At 38.5% G+C, this 21689-nt stretch overlaps 1 protein-coding gene across 1 annotated transcript in view; it reads right to left on the reverse strand.

Moving 5' to 3' along the window:
* The window catches only part of LOC309576307 (BEN domain-containing protein 5-like), a gene marked incomplete at its 5' end in the record, with an annotated part of 561692 nt that overhangs the window by 201660 nt on the left and 338343 nt on the right, over nucleotides 1–21689 (reverse strand). The window contains one exon of the mRNA XM_082287520.1: nucleotides 6792–7008. Within this exon, the coding sequence (XP_082143646.1) occupies nucleotides 6792–7008 (217 nt within the window). The remainder of the gene's footprint in view (nucleotides 1–6791; nucleotides 7009–21689) is intronic.

A 21689-nucleotide genomic window follows, 5' to 3' on the forward strand; every position in this document is an offset into this window, starting at 1 on the left:
CCATAAATTACGTGAACAAGATTTTGCCTGAGGTATTTAGAGATTTTAATATATTATAGTTACATTCTAGAGCCAGCATAAAGTTAAATCAATAAATAGTTCTTTCTTTGGTTAAATTAAAAGGCATAAATCCAAATCCTTTGGACTGAGCAGACTTTGTTAAATAAGCCTTCAATTCCAAGGTTTCAGCCCTACAGGTAATGTGAGCCAAGCTAACTGTCTTCTGGGTCTACAGTCAAAGAATAAAGATTAAAATACTGCTCCTGCCCCACAGATGCATTACACAATCACCACTCAGGAGATCTAAACAGAAACCAACTCAAACATAGCCAAAATCCCAGCAGAGTCAATGCAGTGAAGTGCTACAGGGCAAATGTAGTTAATAGCTCCACATAGCACGATTTCCCCTCCGTGCAAGTACACTCAGCATCGCTATCAACATGGTAATTATTGCTTAATGCTGTGCTACAAAGCAGGGAAAACAAACTTCTGAAACTGGAAGTGCAAGAAGACTGAAGGCATTCTAGGGTTTTCTCAGGGTTCTAAGTCCTACATACCCTCAAAATACACTCATGGCCTGCAGGGCAACTAAATAAATTTTAAAACGACGAAAAAGCTTTACATTGGTGTACACACAGGACCTCAGACTTGCTTTTTTTGATGAGGTGATATTAATTGGTTGTGCTATGTTATTTCCCAAGCACCAACTAAAAAACAGGGATTCTAGTCAGCACTGAACATGGAAAGTAAAAACATATTCTCCATGTCCCCGAAAGCTTAGGGTGCAGTCACTAAAGGCAAGTGCCTAGATATGAGGTTGAACTCACTGTGTGGACAAAACCAGTAGGTTTCCCCCTGGGATTACAGTTACCACGTGGAGATTTTGGCACTCAACCAAGCAGGAGAAAGTGCTGAGGACAGGAACGAGTAAAACCTGCCTTTTACTTGAAATTCGCCATTGCCATGAGAAAGGGAGTCAGACCCTGAAATGCCTTCCTGCATCTGGATGTTAGTTCAGGCATTTCAGGACATCTGCCTAGATCATTTGTGTTTCCTTTCCAGGTTGAAGCCTGGACAAGTCACATGTTATCCCAGCCTTTCTGGAAATGCAGGAGTACATATTAAGGGATGGAGCAAATAGGGAACACAAAATACAGAAGGACAAGGAAGACAAGTCCTAGACCAGGATATGAAGTTACGTGAAATGCCACTGAGATGGGGATATCGAGTCCATAGAAGAGAACATGACTACCTTGTGCAGTGCTGGTATTTAAAAGACCTCTCAGCTATTTTGGATTTGCCCTTCGCAACTCAAAGAGATAAGGGGAGTGAATAGGAAAGAACAAAGCAGGATAAGTAACACAAGAGCAGAAAACAAATACCACAGCTTCTTTCTTCTAGCTAGCTTAAGAGAGTATAAACTAAATGGAAAGAAAAGGGAAGGTTAGATTTGAGGCAAGGAAAGGGCAAGCCAGATGAAGGACAAGTGTGGAGTAAAGGTGAGATGAAGAGTCTGACTTGGAATTACGAAGAGCCATGAAGCAAAAGGCCAACCTGAACAGCTACAAAAAGTCCAGTGAAAACTTCAGAAAGGTCACTGACTTTCCAAAAGTTTCCCTATGTGGCTACAAGATGAAAGGGTGCAGTTTGGGACCTGTGCACGAGAACAGTTTGTATAGACAAACTTTGCCACACATAATTCATTTACTGTCATTCCTTTCAGGAACTTTTTTTCTTAATAAAACGGATCATAACATTTTTTTTTCTTCAGATGATTTCTTACCTCAATGGACTTTTTGTGCTCAAAGCTTCTTTTTTGGTGAAGCGCTTTTTCCAAGAGTTTTTTTTTTTAAATGGAGAATGGTAGTTATAAAATGTGAACTGCAAAATGGACTTAAGATTTGAATCCTTCTTCACAATTTAGGATTTTTTACTCATAATTAGATAAAGAGCAATTTATGCAAATCCTTCTAGAAATTATTTTACTTTATCAAACAGTGTTCTTTCTGTAAATTAAGAAATAACCAACTTATACATTTAGTAACCTTGCATGATATTAACTGCAAATGATGATTTTATTGAGGGTTTTTTTTTTTTTTCAAAGACTATATTGCTGCCAACTTAAGCCAAAATATTTCTTGGTTTTATCATGAACACTCATATATATCCTACAGACAGACGGCAACATTCAACAGTAACACAGTTTCACCTATCCTTCCTACTCTGTGATTCCCACAGGCCAGGCTCTCTCTCAGAACTCCCTTTAAATTGTAACAAAGAAATTTTCCTTTAAACTGATGGTATAGAATAGTCCCCTGTAATTTTTCATGTTATTTATATAATTTCCCTGGTAGCACACTGTGCTATTATATGCTATAAATCATATTTTATTTTGGCAAGAACTGCTGGTGGTGTTATTTTTAGGTCCAACTCTGCTTCTGCTGATATCCAATCCAGCTAAGAAAATAGCTGTAGGAACATTTAAAATCTCACATACAGTATTGGGATGACATCCATATTATGAATGTTTTGGGAACAGCAGTACTATAGGAGTAAAAAACACCACTGACTAAAGAGAATGTGTCCTGAACATATACATAGCAGCACTTTTACACTGCTGAGAAATGAGAAAGGGGATTTGCTTTTTCTAAGCACTATTTCTGTGGCCTTTTTCAGACCAAGTAAATTGCCACAAATTACATTTACATGACATTTCAACCTAGTTACAGTCAAATCCGTTGGAAAACACAGTATCTGACACCAACAGGATTTCAAAGGTAAGATACATCACACAGAAGACTGTAACTTCTATTTTTTTTCAAAGACCAAGAGTATACTTTTCTTTTACAGAGCGGTTATTACATAACCTAGAGTTGAATGCAGAAATGGGAAATTTAACCTTAGAAAAACTGCCTATTTTCTTTGCTTCGTGCTTTAAAACATTCGTAACTGAGCAGTTAAAAGCGGACCAGTAGAAAACGGTAGAATTGATCAAGTATTTTTACTGGGGTTCGAAGTCATTTAGATGGCAAATAAAGGATATTTGATCAATGAACCAGCATTGTGACATCTGGTCACACTCTTAGGGCATCATTCTGCTCTCTCTGGTACCAGCATGAACCAGGAGTAACTCATGTAAATTAAAAGCACACACCAAAGTGGTGTGGAGTCAGGAGGAGGCGCCGTGTGCTCCAATCTTTGTCTTTCAGTGTTCTATATCTGACTTAAGAGATCGTCTCATTTACAGAGCTCTACATTAGACATATTGCCTCCTTGTTTTAAAATACGTGTGTTTAATATTTAATTTAACAGAATTCCGTATTCCAGTCTCTGTGTTCTCTGCAAGTCCCTTTGAGGCTCGTGGTTTGTATGTGCAGTCACAATTCTCCTCAAGTGAAATTTGGAAGCACCATTGCCTAATGGAGTGAAAGGAAGTATCCGGCTCCAATTAATCCTGGTTCTCTTTGGAATGAGTAACGCAAATATTGCCCAGCCAGTGTCAGTTTGTAAAGTGGGCTTTAGGAGTTGAGCCAGGCAGTCCAAAACTCATTGAATTTATTGAGTGTGCTCATGGAATACTGGTGGAGGTACAGGTCTTGCCAAGTGTCCACACACTTCAAGCACATACAGGCAATTTGAACTACCAACTTCAGATGACAACACACTCAAAAATTTTGCCAACTCTGAAACATTGGTTATAATGATACACACACAGCTGTTATTGCACGTGAGACTGAATAAGTATCATAAAATAGGTACTGTAAATGTAAATTGTGCCTGTGCCTTTTAATTATGTCATGCTTTGAAATATTGCATAGTATTTGCAGAGAGACATATCAATAATATGCAAAAAAAGTTGTTTCACAATTTAAAAAAATGCTCACAGATTTTGAACGTCTGATCTGTTGGGGCAAACCAAAGAAAATCTGAAGTTACCCAAGGCCAATAACAGCAGAATGAAAATAACAGTTTAAATGGTACCTGGGTGACCATCTCAGCTCACTTGCAAGAGAGACTATTTTCAAGAACATTTGGCACATCTAGAATGTGGGATAGCTCTCTGAAGTAAAGAATATAAACATTAAAAGGTCAGAAATAGTACAGCTAAGTTATCCATTTAAATGGGAATGGGAAACTTTGCCATTTGGCTCTGAACCATTTTGTCATTCTGCATCCTAATGACAGTTACATGTCCCATCCCAATATTTCACTTTCAGCTTCCATAGAATTAGTGATAGTATTTCAGGGGTTAACGGAGGCAAAGTACTTTCTTTAGCGAAGATATGAAATTAGATTAGAAATTAGATTGCTTTGAAAACATTATATGCAGCAAAATGTGCACTCAGAAAGCCTTTAGGAGTAATCCTCTAAGCATGACTTCTTGTGACTTGAGTTTTACTTTTCCACAGCAAAGAAAAAAAAAACCAAAACAACTCCAAAGATGTGGTGAGATTCTGCCATCTCCAAGAGACACAGTTAAAAACTTTATAATCCAGGGGAACTGAAATTGTTTCAAACACTTCCCCATCCTCACAATCACAGACTGCAGCAGGGGGCTGCAAAATTTCCCTGGAATGAACGTGGGGGGACCAGCAGCTACATGGCAGCCAGACAGATGTGCTGCAGCCTTCACCTTCCATGGGAAAGGCTGCAGCACATCCTGCCTCAGCCCCATGCCCAGCAGGAGGACTCGAGTTTGTCCTCAGATGGCATCTTTAAACTACCTTTCACCATGTGCTACCAGGGGTATCATCCCTTCGCCAGGAATAGAGCTTCTAAGGGCCTCTTTATGCCAATCTGATTCCTCTTATCTTACATAAGGGGCCAGGGCAGGGACAGAGCTCACTTTCTTAGCTCTAAATCTATCCTATATGGCACGCAATTCTCCAAAGTACAGCCAGCTTCTGCTTTTATGAAGCACTGTGCAGTGAAGAATGAAGGATCCTGTTTTTCACCATTTAAAGATGTATGATAGCAACAAAGCTCTATGTTAAAATATTTAACTCACAGAGAACTTATGGAAATTGTCTATTCAAGCTCAGCAAAGACATTAAATTACCAAGCTGTTCTAGGACAGTTGTGTGTGGAGAAAAGCCAGAAATGCTCTGAGATTGTAATGTTGCTCACAAAGATTACAGCATGAGCCTGATTCAGAAGCTTTTTTATACAGCTTGGTGAGCTGCAAAATGTTACCATATCAATTTCTGCAAAACATACTGTGTGTGTACATATAGATATAAAAGCAGGACTTATACACAGCACATTTCCTGCCACATTTTGAGTGGCATCTGTTTGTTTAGTGTGCTGAAATATGAAAAATAATATTTAGCAACTACTGGTAACACAATGTTAACAAGATTTACGAGTATAGCTCTGTCTGTCAAAATGCAGATAAAAGATAAATCCTTCTATCTCTGTGTTTTAATCAGTCAGATCAGAGGTTTGATGAATATGCAAATGTGACTGTTTATACACTAGTTTCAGAGTGAAAGGAAACAAATTCAGTTTCATTATAGAACTAATGACAGCTCTGTCCTCTAAGATTAATAATTAAAACCCTACACACATTAAGATGATAGTGCTCTTTCCTCCCAGCCTCTGCAGATTTTACTTTTCTATTTTTTAATACCCCTTTCCCTCATAATTGTTTGTCCCCCTAATTGGAATGATTAATAATTAATGCCAGTTCATGGATATGCAATAGTCATCTTTAGAACAAGAACTGTACTTAACCGACAAAAAGGGTTAAAGAATGACTTCTTTGGTTAATTCTGTTTTTATTCTTCTCTGTAAGTTAATTTTTTCCTCCAAGTTTTATGCCACCACAGGAAACTCAATGGCCTGCTTTAATGATGGAAGCCTTTTATTTGTTTCAGTGCAGGGTACACATATGATTTCATTTTGATGTTCACGTTATATGCTGGGTTTCTTTTTAAAGTCCCTGCTGCTGGGATCAGCAGCCTTCACAGCTTTCTGATTCTGAAACACACACTATAAGTTTAGACCAAATCAAATCTCAGAGAAAAGATTAAGAGTGTAGTACAAGTGCATTATAAAGTCTGAGAAAGCAAAAGTTAAAAAAAAATATATATTTGAGCTATTATTTTTTAATCTGATTATTTCTGGGTCGACATGGGAGTGGCTGAGTCATTCTTGCCAAATCCCTTGGTCAGGCAACAATTCAGAGAAAGATTACAGAAAAGTGAGCAGAAGTTCAGCCTCACCATTAACCCTTCTTCCTGCTCCAGAAGAACTAAGACACTTCATTTTATGTGGCCATTAAGATATTTACAGAGACCACTAAATCCCTGCTAACTGCAAATCACCAAAGCATGAATTTTTAAGAGAAAATAAAATAGGTGGGTTTTGTATGTTTTGCATTATTTTATCAAGAAAAGTTATCTTCTGGGTCAAAAACCCCATATTTCTTTCTGAGCAGAAAAGCTCTTCAAGAAAGACAAATTCAAGAAAGAAAAGAGTACTCTAAATATCACATTTCTTCAGTAAAGCTGTTTCAGTTTCATCTTTTAATGTCTTTAGAGATAAACTGATCCTACATAGGAATCTAGCATTGCCTTGCCTATCACAAAGGGAATATTTTATGTGAAATTAAATTAGCATTTGTCTATATTTCAACATGCAGGTACACTTCCTCCTGTGTCATTGATAGCAAGAAAAAAAGTACATGTTTGTGGGTGCTTTAGCAAGGATGATGAATTATACTCTGGAAGCATTTAAGGATAGACATCCATAATGAAGCCTGCTGGCTGGCAAGCATGCCTGGTACTTACCACACTGAGTCCCAGCAATTCCCTGCAAAAGTAGTCCATGTTCCTCCTCTGGAGGTTGTCTAGGTAGTGCTGAAGGCGAGTGTAGGTGTAGGGGTAGCAGTAGGCAAACTGGTAAGTGTCGTCCTCTCGGTCAAAGCAAAAAGCGAAGGACATGACATAGTTCTTCCTGTGGTCTGGGCAGCGATAGTAATACACGTTTTTGGAGGGGATTCTTTGCCTGAAAAACAAAAACATGTATGGGTATATATTCATTGACATATATGTACGTGGATGTAAGAAATCTGAACCAAAGAGCTGTGTGAGATCCAAATTTCCTCCAAAGTAAATGAAGTGGAACAGTGGAACAGCTCAGGTGAGGTGAGCTGGTGAGGAGATCCCAGAACCTGCATTTGGGAGCACTTGTGCAGATCAGGGCCATGACAGCTCTGGGGCCACTGTCACCACAGGGACTGCAGCTCTGCCCGGGTGCCCAAGCTGGCAGAGACACCACAGCAGGGAGAGCATCATACAACCAGGGAAACCCATACCCACAAAGTGAAAAGGATGCACAGGATGACCAAACATCCTCTACTTCACTATCAGGCTGCTGCAACCTCACACCACTCATACACAGGCTCAGGCCAAACCTCTGCCTGGAGTGGGCCTACACCCTCTGTTAAAGGTTTAATTCACCAGCACAGAGAGGAGGCACAACCAATGAAGGAATGTCAGCATAAGGCAACACTGACAAGACTACTACTGAAATATAGAACAACTTCACATATATATATATATATATATATATTTCTTTTTTTTTTTTTTTAATATTTCCTTAATAGTCAGGGGACACATATCAACATCTAGCCAATCAATGAAACAGAAGATAAATTCTTGAGGTTAAAAAACAAACAAACAAACAATCTAAAAATCATACAAAAAAACTTCAGGTATGGAAAATAACCAGGTCTTAAAATAGAAAGCAAAGCAGAAAAGGGTATTTGTTCCCATTCCAAACTGGACTACTGCCCTCCACAACATTTCTGGTTTCTCTGACAAGATACAAATGAATATACATGATGGTAAATAATTATAATAAAGATGTTTATGTCATTGTTATCAAGGTGGTATTTCTTTGAGGAATAACAAATACCTGCCTGCAATCTCTCACACAACTCCAATTATTCTGTTACTTTTCAAGAGAAATTAGTAATATTCCAGAGGTGGGGCGAAAATTTGTTCTATGGATGCAAAATGTTCACTATTTCTGTTTTTATGCTTTATTCATTCCTTAGGTGGAACTTCCAGCTTCATTCAGACAGGAATAGTCTCCAATCATGCCATGCACTTGTAATTTGATGTAAGTAACTTACCAGTCATGTTTGGCAACAAAATGCTACAGTCCTGCAGAATCTACCTGATTCAATTACACAACCTCATAAGCAGGTCTCATCTAATGATTGAAGCAGATCTCAGCTAAACTGGGATCATGGTGAGGGAAAATCATTACAAGATTTACAGACATAGCACCAGTAATGTGTATCTTTGTAATCATTCCGAGAAGCTGGTCTACTGCAGAACATCAGTTTTGGCCTCTCATTGCTAACATGAATTAGAGGACAAAACTCTCTCATTATACACAGGTACATATTTGCCAATTAGCAGCAGTTAACGAGTCTGACCAGCAAGACTCGGAATCTACGAGGAGAAACAGAAAGGAATTGAGATCTTCCTGAGCAAGTAAAATAAAGAACTAGTGATGCAGTTAATTACCCTCAGAATAAGAATTTATCTGCCCCTTTTAATGCCCTGCTTCCTGAACATTCTGGGCCTCAATAATTTACTTCATGGCTCATGACTGCACATGAGCCAGGGTGTGTCCAGGTGGCCAAGAAGGCCACTTGTACCAGCAATTGTGTGGCCAGCAGGACCAGGGCAGTGACTGCCCCCGGTACTCAGCATTGGTGAGGCCACACCTTGAACTTGGATATTACAAAATATTTTGTGAATGAAGGGGTTGTCAAGCATTGGAAGAGGCTGTCCACGCAAGTGGTGGAGTCACCATTCCTGCAGGTATTTAAAGGATGTATAGATGTGGCACTTGGGGACATGGTTTAGGGGTGGCATTGGCTGTGACAGGATAACAGTTGAACTCAATGATATTAAAGGATTTTTCCAACCTAATGAAATTTATGATTTGGTGATTTTTTTGTTAAATAAGATACTTTCTTATCACTAAGATCTGGAAATTATATTTAAGGCACACATATAAAAGACAGAAAAACAAACATTTCATTTTTTTAAAAAAAAGTATCAGTAGGGAAAAAATGCCACCAGCCATCTGCATGCAGCACTCTTACCTAATGGTTTTCTTCAGTATCTTAACATATTTCTATCATTTGCCCTTACTCTGGAGTGCTATAGGACATCCCTCATTTGATCTCAAATCAAGCAGATGATATGGCAGTGGGTAAATGTATTCCAGCTCCCAGTTCTCAAACCCTAATGCAAGTTTAAACAGTACGTTGCTGAGTTGTTGAACTTTATTTGTTTCCAAATTAGCATGGGAGAAATAATAAAGGACAAGCCTCACTCTGTGCTATAAAAATTTCATGTAAAATGAGACCAATAGGAGGAAATTCAGGATTTTAGAAAGGCTAATGCTAATTGAAATTCATCTGCTGATAGTTAATGTTTAAACGACACATAGTTCTCCTTGGTTCAATAACTTTCTACTTTTAAGCAAGTTGAAGACAACTTTGTTAATGTATTAAAGGCACTTTTGATATTTCATTCCCTTTCCCCTTCATTATAAAAGCTAAGCATCTGTTTTATTATCCACTTTGACACATCACTTTATGGCTGCATTTGGCTATTATGGCTAATCTTGATGTCTAGGACATCTGGTATTGACATTTCCCTATCTGGTGTCTGACACAACAGCAGAAACCACCCTCAGTTCCTAGGTTTAAATTCACCCTCTCAGGGCAAAAAGTGCCCAAACTCTTAATTCAAACCATATCTTCCAAAAATAATTATAATAGTACTCCTGTCACTGCTAATCTATTTTTATCTCTCCTAGCACTTTGTCACTGCTAATCTATTTGTGAGTCATATAGAGAAAGAGAGTTAGCGTTTAGATACCAACAACACATCTTTACACACAGAAGCCTGATCAGATTTAGATCTTATCAGGGAATTAAAGAAGAAAAGAAAAAACGGGAAGAAAAAGAAAGAAAAGAGACACAGTGCTAGATATCACCAACTGAGTTTTTGATAACGAAAAGACATTGCTCAGTTCTTGAATTAACCTTTGTGTCCTAGACACACTATTGTTTACTCTTTCCCTTTTTTGTTCTATGCCTTCTGGAAAAGGACACCCACACACTGTGGCAGCAGCTGCTCCTATTAATTTAAAGCTATTACAAAAATTAAAATTAAACCCAATTACTTTGGCTGGTTTATAGCTGGGGAACGGCTTAGTCTGATTGTTCCCTCTGGTTATGGACAAAAACAATATTCCTACCTACAGGCAGCTGCCAGTGGAATACTAATGCATCTAGGGCCTGGCAGGAACAGATTCAGAATGCAGAGTCTAACTGCATTTCTAACTAAAGAAAAATATCTTATCATGGATCTGCAGAAATGCACCAAGTTCTTACGCTGTGAGTCACAATGAAGCCAATTTGTAGTTAGAGGCAGGAAAGCAAAATGATGGTGGAAACCCTAATGCTCCAATTTGTCCCTTTGCATTTCCAGGCAGCTCACACTCAGCAATGCATCCTGCTAATTGATACACAACTGCCTGGACCTCTGAGCTCCTGAATGGCTATTTAAAGGAGAACCACCCCCGTTCCAAGTACAGCCACAGAGAATAATGTGCAAACAACTCATTTCCAGTCTGTTTGCAAGATGTATTTAAAGAAATGTAGCTTGATATTTTACATCAGTTTGACATAAATTCAGAATGCCTAGTCTTAAAGATAAACACAAACTCTTTCTGTCCAAGGAAGAAGGAATCACAGAAATGGAAAGTTCCTCTATTTTGAAGTCCAGTGCCAGTCAAAGGCTTGAGCCAGTGGATTTGAGTGTCTTCTCCTCTTATCTTACAAGGTAGCATTCCCAACCCAGCAGATTTGTTACTCCAAGAGTGAGTGTGCATGGGCTTGCCTGTTCCTGACTGTTTGCTACAGTGCAGTCTGGATTCAGGACATTTGCTCTGTTTTGTGCAACAGGATCAAATTTGTCAGTGTACAAAAAATAAAAATTAAAATTGTAGTCCTCATCCCATACCAAAAACCTGATGACTTTAGAGGACCCAGGATTTTACTCCTTGCTACTACAGGAGGCAGAAAGGCGTATAAATGTGCTTTGAAAACTTCATCCTAATTATACTTCCAATTTGAATGCAATTTTAACTTCAACTTTAATAATTTTGACCTTAAAATCGAACTTTGTTATCTGTCCCACTTTTATTTCCATTTGAAAATCAAGGCTTTGGAGGACAAACACCGGGGGTAGTGGTGGTACTGCTTTGTGGCATTTGTTCTCTAAGTTTAAAACATAGAAGGGTGCTAACCAAATCCTCTTGTGGCACCACAGCATGAATAATTACCAAACAACAATTTTTGGAATGCTTTTTTATCCCTATTGTATGACCAAAGCAGGGAGCTCTGGCCCAGCCAAATTCCCAATGACTTTAATGAGCAGCATAAATAGTCCTTGGACTGCTTTTAATATGGCACTTGTAAAGTAATTACTCAGTTCCTTGCCTCCACAGGATCGGGTTAGACATATCACAGTCAGTAGAATTCAAAGTAAAATGATGATCTTTGGAGGAAAACCAAAAAACTGCAGGTGCTGTAAAAAAATGAATGGCCAAAAGAAAAATTGCGGGATCTGACTTGTAGGGAAATGCTCAAGTTGTGGTGCTGCATTAGCTGTGGTGACACGCTGGGGGGATCATTTTCAATTGCCATCAATTTGCACAGGTGGGGATACTAAACAAATTCACAAATTTCCAAGCTTTCCTATAGAACTCAAAGGGGTGGGCCTGAGTCATGATCTCAGACGAAATCAAGCCTAATGACCCAAAACCCGATTCAGATTCGACTTTGAAAAATAACCTCCAGGTATTTATTGGCGTTGCCCTAAATACTAGATTTGGCTACTCTTTCTGAGGGCTCAAATTTTAGTCCTAAATCTGGATGTCCCCTGTCATTAACTGCAAGAAATCCAGCAAAATCTGGACAAAATCTAAGGATGTAAATCATGTGCTGCAAACTCCTCTTCTGGGAGGCAGACCTTTCCAACTGAAGGCCTTCCTGACTTCTTCCTCTGTTAGTCTAACCCATTATTTTTCTTCTTGCTTATTCTTGTTGACAAGTGGAGCTGACCATCTTCAAAATTCTTAGCTTACTTGTGACAAAATAAGTTTGTAGGGTTTTTTTTCTTGCACATAATTTTATATTTGATTCACAGAGCATGGAGTGACAGTGAATATGTCAGATGGTGTTAAATATTTTTTGCAGACAACTGAATGGGTTTTGGCACAGCTAACTCAGTTTCAGACACTGCAAAATAAGTCCTGCTTTTATTCTTCCTACAGTGTAGTACAATGTTCCCCAAATATTTTCATAACTTAAGACCTCAAGATTCCCCACCTCTAACAGTTCCTGGTTTCTTCTCCTTAACTGTAAAAACCAAAATATTATGTAATTCAATTTCATAAAAATCAGAAACCCTACACATTAAGCATGCAGCTTTCATTTTTTAATTGAAATAATTAAGCAACCTCTATCAAGACTGTTAGGGAATTCAAATAATGATGAACTGCACAGAGATTGCTTGTAGTCTCTTCATTCTTTACAACTTTAAGGAGAAAACACTGCATTTTTAGCCATTTTTTTCTGTAAAATGTCATTAATTCATTAAGCAATGAGAATTTTTTTTTTTTTTTGAGAGAGAGAGTTTGCATGTTAAATGTTTATAATAAACATTGTGCTGGGTACCTGCATCAGTGCTAGTCAATATTTTTTTTAATGAGACCAGCACATTAGATGAGTCAGTCTCATTAGCTAAGATAACAAAATATCCTGAATGTACATTACTTCTTTTTCACTACTTGAAAGCCAAAACCTCGAATGAGATTTTTGTGAGCGAATGTTATGAGCATTATTTCCCAAATTTTATACCTTGGATACATTCAGGAGGAACTTGCTAAGAAAGGTTTTTATCCAAGCTATGTCTTCAAGACAGTGCAGTGTTCTGACAAGGAAAACTCAGAGGTGAAGACAAATAATTAAAACATAGCAGTGGGAAATGTCCTTTTTCCTCTGTTTGCAGAATACCTTACACAAATGTGGTCCATCACGCCAGTCATTCAGGTCCTCCAGCACCAATAACAAGACCAGAAAGAAACCTTTTCTACCTAAAACCAGAGGGAACCAGTGGAAGTCATTACTCCTAAGAGTGACAAGAAATGCTGAGGAAAGGATGTACCATGTGGGAAGCACAGGGAAGAAGTGAAGGCTCATGATTAGGAGATATGAAGCAATGCTGAAAACCTGTCCCCAGGTTCTGCTGGCAGAAATGAAGTCCCTATCCTTCAGTTTGCCAGAAGCAGAATGAAAGGGAGGGCTGATAAATTATAAGCTGGCAAGAAATAATTTTTTAAATGACTGAATTAATTTTAAGCAACTTCATAAGAGATAGGGTGACACTCAATCCCCCAAATGGAGAAAAGTGTCATTTCAGGTTCTCCAAACCTCAATTTGTTTTTGTGGAACAAGGTTTCACTCAATCCTTTCCATTACTCCTCACTTGTCTATCTCCCTTAAACATGAAACTTGTCCACGAAGGTCAAAATTTGTCACTCTTCTGATAAAACACTTTAATATGTCTGAGAGCAGCTGTCAGCTGATAGCAAAATCCAAAACCTTCTGCCAGCAGCAGGTACCAGTGGGATTTCCAGTGGACAAGCAGCCAATTCCCCTTCTTCCTCCCTCCTGCCTACCCTCAGAGCCAAAGCTATACTCCCCCCTCCATCTTTTGTTTATTCTGTCCAGTTGCTAAATCTCAAACTGCAGTGACTTTTCTCTGAAGCAGCAGTTCCAATACTGCAATTATTCTACAGAAACTCCCTTTTAAACTGCAGAGATAATGAATGGTGCTGATTTTTTCTGCTGTCAAAATATGATTTGCCTACTGACCACAGGTATTGCAGCCATGGATTGTTTCAATAGAAATATCTCTATGCAGTGTTTCTATGTGACAAAAAAGAAAGAGAAGGAGAAAAGCCAACTTTCCACAAAAAATATTAGTTATTAAATAAAATTATTAGTTAGCCATACATGTGTTGGGATCCTCTGAAGAGATCAAGAGCGTAAGAGAAGGATGTGGGGGCCAGCATTTGTGTCCTGAAATGCAGCTTCTGGGAGAAGAAAGCAAATACAGATTGAAAATAAAATTAAAAAATACTTCAATCGACACACGAGAATTTGTGATAAGAATCACTAAGGTAAGGAACAAAGGAAGAAACAGAGTGACATGCCACTGTAGTTCCAAAGTTTGCAATGCAGAAAAGAAAAACAAAAGGCTTTGGAAGAAATTGAGAAAGAGTAGCCACAAATGCTGTAAATAAGTGGAAAAATTTAAAAGAGTACAGTCAACATAAATGATGTTGTGCTAGAAAAAGGTAAGGACAAGAAATGTTCCACCTCAGCACAAAGCCCGTCCTGGCTTTGACCTATACCAGACTCTCTGTTCATAAAAAAGCAACTCTCTTGACAACTTCAGAAGACAGTTCAAATATACTGACATCAGGGAGAAAATAAGCAAATAAAATCCAGAAGAACATGTATCTCTGACTGCATTGGAAAAGAAGGTAGGTCAGGAGACAGAGAGGAGGGGACAAGATTGGCACACCATGAACTCACCAGCTTCAGACTGGCCAGGAACAAGGTAATGGAATGACTTAAAACAAATGCCCTTTTAGGCCTTCCCTTTGTCTACTACCTCTGGAAAGAAAAATCGTGCTTGAGAGAATCATGACAAATTTCAGGAAAGGCTGCTTGGTGAGAAATAGTTAATTCCTACTAAGAATATCTTCAAAATATGTTTATTTCAGTTTTTGTTTGGTTTTTGCTTTTGTTTTTGTTTTTTTTTTGCAACAGACAATTCAAACGAATTCCAAAGAATTTCACCAAACAATTTGTCCATTAGCACAATAATTCATAATAATTTAATATCTTCATGACCAAATTCAGCATTTTACTCCATAATTCTTTCCTGTCTCCACTATAATCTGACATATAATCCCTCCAGATTATGTTGACTGGAAAACACAGTCTTACAGGATGATACAGGCTGTGAAACTGAGTCCTTATGATGTTTGGAGCACATGTTGGCCTGGGAATGAGGGACCAAACTCAATCCCAAATTCAAGTCCCTGAACTGCACTACCAGTAGACCACTGGGTCAGCTCTAATAGCCTCTTAGCCTCAATTACCTAATTAGCCTTTTCTTCAGTCTCCTCTTCTCCCTTTCCCATCTGTTCATCTATTCCCACCACGCCCTGTTCTTCTGCAAGAATAATTTTTAAAATCTATGTTAACTTCATTTAGGTTAGTCTCAGGTGACTTCTCCTTGCAAGAATAATTTATAAGTCTCATAAGAGCCCCAACTTGAGGAAGCATTTCAGTAACACATGAATTCTGAAATCCATGTTTAAAATGCTGATGATTTCACAGTCTAAACACAAAGTTGAGATTTTTAATTTATGTCATTTACATGTGAATTTTAACTAACTAGTAAAGAAAGGAGAACAGATAGGAAAGAGGTTTTTGCCAGTTGTAGCTTGGTTGACACTGAACTGTCCTTAGCAAGATCTGAAACTCTCTGGAGGCCTTTGCCTTCCCAAAGTATATGATACCTGATAAAGATTGGTGCATCTCTGATAGTAGATGATGTATGAGCAGGATAAAGACAAAAGAAAACAGGAAATTATCATCATGGATCAGACTTTGTTAGCTGGGGAAACTTCCCCATAATATTATGCTTTATCCTCTCATCTGTCTACGCACAATGAAGACCAAGTTCACTAATTCATTTTTAATGCCCCGTTTCTTATGCCTTCTAGCACCTTGTCCACTTTTTCTACCATAGCAGCATCCCAAATGCCTTCTGCTGTGGAACTGCCAATAGCAATGTTCAGGGTTTTTCCCTTTAGTCAGAGGATAACATTTCTGTGTGGTTTACTCCACGTACTGATTTCTCATTTATCAGGAATGAACCTTCCTGTTAGATCACCCAGAAACTTGCAACAGTCTGCTACAGGCTTAAATTACTTGAGTAATTACACGTCATTTGTAAATGTTCCCACCTAATCCTTCACCTCTCTCTCCCGAGATCATTAATAAAGATATTTAGCATGTGACCTGATAGGTAACTTTAAGAAACACAGCTGCTGGCCTTTTACTGGGATGAAAGCTGACCACTTAGCTCTGCCTTTTTGTTTCCTTGTCGGGTTTTGATCTATGAGGATACTTGCCCTGTCACCATATGTGACTACTTAGCCTTCGCAGCAGTGTCTTGTGACAGACATTGTCACATGCTTTTAAAAAGTCAAAATACATTATGTCAGGCAGCTCATCTCATAAGCCTGGGAGCTGAAACCCAAAGGTGAGGAAACATTCCTAGGAATTCCCAGGGGAAAAGTGCACCCTGGCATCCAATACAATCAAAGGGAGATAAACTGGAAAGGTTGGTGAGAGAGCCAGAAACACCTTTCTATGGCACATATTGCAATTACACATTTAAGTAAAATGATATTTTTTCCATTACAAAGGGAGCTACCTCATCACAAGGAGAAAAAGTGGGAAAGCCCACATCAACTGACTGTCCAAATGAGTCAATCCAGGAAGAGTATACAGCAACAAAAGGTTATACCCTAAGAAAGAAAAAAATTTTTAAAAAGGAGACTTGAGTTAAAGCCTTTTGCAAGATGAGTGAGTACCAGAAGCTGATTAAGCCTCTCCTAAGTGAGAGCCTGTGGCTGGTTCTCAGCACTGTGCTTACTTTTCCAAGGGTTGAAACAACAAAACCAGTCAGCAGAGGGATGGGAGCTGATGGGAACAGTGGGTGAGAGCACCATGCACTGCAGAGCACCCAGAGCTGTGGCCAGCAAGGAAATGTTTGGCTGGGTGAGTGAAGAGCAGCTTACAAAACAACCCAGTGGCCTCACTAGATGAAAATATTATTGGTACAGTTATACCTCAGGAATTGGTTACTGCTACTCTGAACATCCAACCTGTCAGAGTTCTCTTTGATCCATTTTAGGAAAACATTGTCTGTTTTACCAATTAATTCCTTTCTTTTTGAGTGGGGTAAATTCTGAGCACTGGTGAGTTAGGACTGGTATCTGGGAAAGGGATGATGTCAGCATGTCAGCAGGTGACCCCCTTAAATTCAGACCTGGCCTTTGTTGCTGTCAATCAAGTCCAGGGGAAAAGGGTTATCTGACACTTTTTATTCCTCTCTCTTTCCTGTGTGGCTGTGACTGGGCACTGCCAGGCAGGATGCTGGGCTAGAGGGAATTTTGGTCTGATCCAGGATGATCATTCTAATTCCTTTTTATGGGCACATTCTCAGAGTTCTGAGCAATGTAGTGAGACATGGTTTTCCTTTGCTGAACCTGTTCTCATTAAAGTCTCTCACATCACGATCTTCCAGGTGTTTTATTATTCCCTTTTAAATTCCTGTTTCAACCATTTGCAATGTGCAGATGTAATGCTTACTGGTCTAAATATAGGATAAACCCCAGATACTTGCCAACCCTCTGGAACAGAGCTTGGTTTTAATGAGAGTGCATATCTTTGTTAGCAGTTCAGCTAATTCATTCCTAATCTTCCTCAGAATTCTTTTATACATAAATCATGTGGGACTGATGATTTACTACTTTTTAATTAATCAATTTGCTCCATCTTCTCAATCTCTGATCGTGCCTCATCTTTATTCCCAGAAAAGAGCAGGTCTAAGATAGGTACCTCCTTGTTTGCTATAAAGACTGATTTATGCTGTAGAACCACCTAATTTCTTTGCGTGAAAACACATAATTTTAAAACATGTACAAGATGTGACAATGTGAAAGCAAAATAATTTAAATTCAGCATGGCAAAGTTTTTATTTCTTCCCCAGGCTACACATCTTGCACATACACAAATTTTATTCTCCATGCTCCTCTGTGAGCTCCTTCAAATTCCCTCCTTTCACCTCCCTCCATTGAAAAACTACTTTATAACACCCTCCTATTCTTGAGAGCGTTGCAGAGTACCCATCTCCAAGGATGTTTGCATTTTTCTGCTACAAGGAGAGGCTGTAGGTCTCCCATTTATCCCCTGTGCCAGCATGTGGCCTGTTAGCAATGGCAATACTGCATTTCCAGGGCAAAATGTGCTTTATGCTGGGCAGCCCTGCCTTTTGTGTCCTTTAGTTATGCCCTTTTGGAGACAGCACTCAGAGCTATCGCATTAAACACACAATGGAGAAAAAAAAAAGAAGCCTGGAAGGAAAATCCTCAGTTTTCCCATCCAGAAGGAAACAACAAACATGGCAAGCCCTTTTCTTGAAAGATGAAAATGAATGAAGCAGGACTTCAATACTCTGGCTCACAGACCAAGAGCTACTGCTTTGCAAACACCCAGGGCCACCCAACTCCAACACATGCTAACCTTGATCCCTCTCCCCATGGAGCCCAGGTCTAAGAAAAAACTCCACCTAGATGGCCACCTAGAGATTAAAATCTTTATTTTAGTGAGGGAAAAATGTTCTAAGGTTTTCTTGCTACTTAAATTCTTTGCCGTCTTATTCACATTGGTCTTTTTGCCAGCTGATGCTGGTTCAGAAATAACCTACACAGGCTTTCTTCCCCAAGTAACAGAGATGAACCCAATGCAAAGGTGCTGGCCTCAGTCTACAGGGGAAATAAAAGGCAATTCCCTCCTTCTCTCTTTTCAAACATTCCTAGCTGCTGACCCCCAGAGTAGTATTGATCTAAGAGGAGACTAAGTATCCTGCCCTCTCGGTCACTCCTTATTTACAGTACACATGGAAACATGCAAGCAGAGGGAAAGAGCTGGGAGCAGGGGGACTGGGCAGTCAGAAACCATTGTACACACATGGGATTTCTCATCCCAGACACAAAGTTAAAAAAATGAGATGCTTCAAGGGTTGGAGCTGTTGAAGAGAAATTGAAAAATGGTGTGTTACACTAATCTTGTTTTTCCAAACTGTATGCGTGATATCACCCAGGCCACTCCAATTTTTCACAATAATAGTTACTGCATCATTTTTCTTGATAGCCCTTTAAAAAATATTCATTTTAGAAAAACTGTGTGGTTTTTTGTTTTGCTTTTTTTGCCTCTACCTGAACAGTCAGTGTCACAAAATGGAGCAACTGCAATCCTTATGCATATTTAAAAGTGTACTGTCCCATTTCACCGTGCCGAGTTTGTTTAGACTACAAGAGCATTACCTCCTTTACCCTCTTCTGCAATATAACCAGACATGATGGTGAGAGGAAGGGAAATGTAGGATACATTTTGTTAAACTACACAAAGTTTTATTTAGCCTTGAAAGACTCTTCACACTCCTGCTGCTGAAGGTAATGACAAAGTTCTAGACACTCTCCTTCCTCTTTAGGAAGTTATAAAACAGGGTGAGAGAACGCACACACTGCTCCCAGGTCAGCATGGAGGCTGATACCCTGTGAGAGGATGCTATAGGCTGTACACAAGGCAGCTATCTGCAAGCCAGTGATCACCAACGCTATGAAGAACTTGATATCTGGCCAACAAAAGCATTTTTTCTGTGCTCTTAGGAAATGTAATTAAACTAGATGAGACCCTCCTCACTCGTCACCCCTCAAAGATTCTCTGAGCTAAATCTTCAAGAAGCTGTGGGAAGAGGTAGGGAGATTTATAACAAGCAGTTTGAGTTCGAAGTGACAGATTTGTACCTGTAAAAACTATGCCTCCAATGATTTCTAGGCACACACAGTAAGGCTCTAGAGAGGTTACTCTGAAAATCATTGTTCAAATGTTTGCACTTCCAGGGCCTAATCAATGACAGAATCTAAGCAGGTGCTGCACTAGTTGCTAGACCAGGCCCATCATCACATATTCCTAGTACTGTGAAATATATGTGGTGCTCTTGGATTTCAGAAGAGGAAAAAGTGGGCAGAGAAAACCCTAAAAGAAAGTTTTAGGTCACAGACTCCAATGATAAGATTAAAAAAAAGGAAAACAGAAAAGAACCCAAGATGATGGGGCAGCCTTCTATTTTTCTCAGTATTTCCTGAACTGATCAGCACCAACGGCTGTAAAATATAATTTAAATATCAAATCATATGTGGAAGGGTGTGAAAACTTTATGTAAAGTAAAATACTGTCAATTCCATCAGCTTTGTCTTTCTGTTTTGCAAATGAAATATTAGTAAGTAGTAGTAATGCTCCTCAGTTTGTTTCAGGTTTTCTCCGTGCTATTGCCTTCACCATGTTAGACCACTCTGCATACAAAACACTGACACCTACAGAAAAACCAGTAGGATCATCACTGCATTTTATTTATATTTGATGTAAAGTTTCCTGGGGATTATTTTACATTTGTCCCTGGAATTCATCTGTTTCACATGTCTAAAGGTTTGGTCCAAATATTAAGTTCAATTTTAGACAAGTAAGGCTTTATAGGACTGGCACTTTTGTTAAAAACAGAAGTCTTTACTGCAATAAGACTGGGGTGTTTAGACAAAGCATCTAAAAATTTTCCAAATAGTGTCAAGAAGCAGTAATATTTATTCTTAAATAAGAGAAAATAAGAGAAAACAACATATGGGATACAAAAACTTTTTTAAGAAAATCATCTTCAAAATGCTCCATGTATTGTGTATTTCCAGAAGAATGACAGGACATTTGTCAATATACTTCTAGGAAATATTTTTAAGAGTACTTGACAAATAATATATACAGCTATCAAGTTAAACACACAAATGGTGAAAATTTAGGTTGTAATAACTTTAAACATTTAAAGGCTTTCAAGCAGGAGTGACAATTTCTTATCTTTTGCTTTTCCAGGCAATACCATGTATCAAACATTGTCCCTCTGGTCTTTAAATGGGACCAGAAGGCACAGAGGTGTTATATATCCAAATACAGGTGTGTGTTAACTACTACGGCCAGCATTTAGGAAATTTAGCCCTGTAATACTGAAGATAAAACATAAAGGTATTTTCAGTGAAATAGTGGGGGAAATTCAATACACATACACATGCAAATCATTAAAAAAAATACATCAAGCTATTACTTAGCACATTGGTTTGAAGTCTGTAGAAGACTTTGCATCAGTCTCATTTTCCCCCAGTTGTACATTAGCATAGCTTTAAGCAGATGCACAGTCCTGTTGAACATGAACCACAGTTTTAAGTAGGATTCATAAATTAGGCTTTAGAATTAACAGGAAGGAAGGTAGATGCCATTTCCTATTCCATTAATGATTATAAAAATTCAAGCATGGGAAAAATATATGCTGAAAGGTCTTAAAAGTTAACAGCTGACTTTAAAAAAGGAAGCCCAGATACTACATTAAAACATAAAAATAGAAGAACAAAAATTATTTCTGAGTTGTTTCATACACTATTTGTATATATAAAAACATAGGTATGTATTAGTTTAGGTCCCACAGCACTAAAAATGAAAATATAAAACCTCTAAAAATTCTTTGGCTTTATTTACCTGCATTAGAACTGGGAGAAAAAAAAATTATTATGACTTATAGCATTTTCAACTGAATGTGATCATGCTCATATTCCTTTATAAATCTCTGTCTCAGAATCACTAAACTTGATGTCCATTAACCATGAGGGCCTGG

Source organism: Coloeus monedula (assembly GCF_965178545.1).
Source record: "Coloeus monedula genome assembly, chromosome: 9".
Taxonomy (NCBI): domain Eukaryota; kingdom Metazoa; phylum Chordata; class Aves; order Passeriformes; family Corvidae; genus Coloeus; species Coloeus monedula.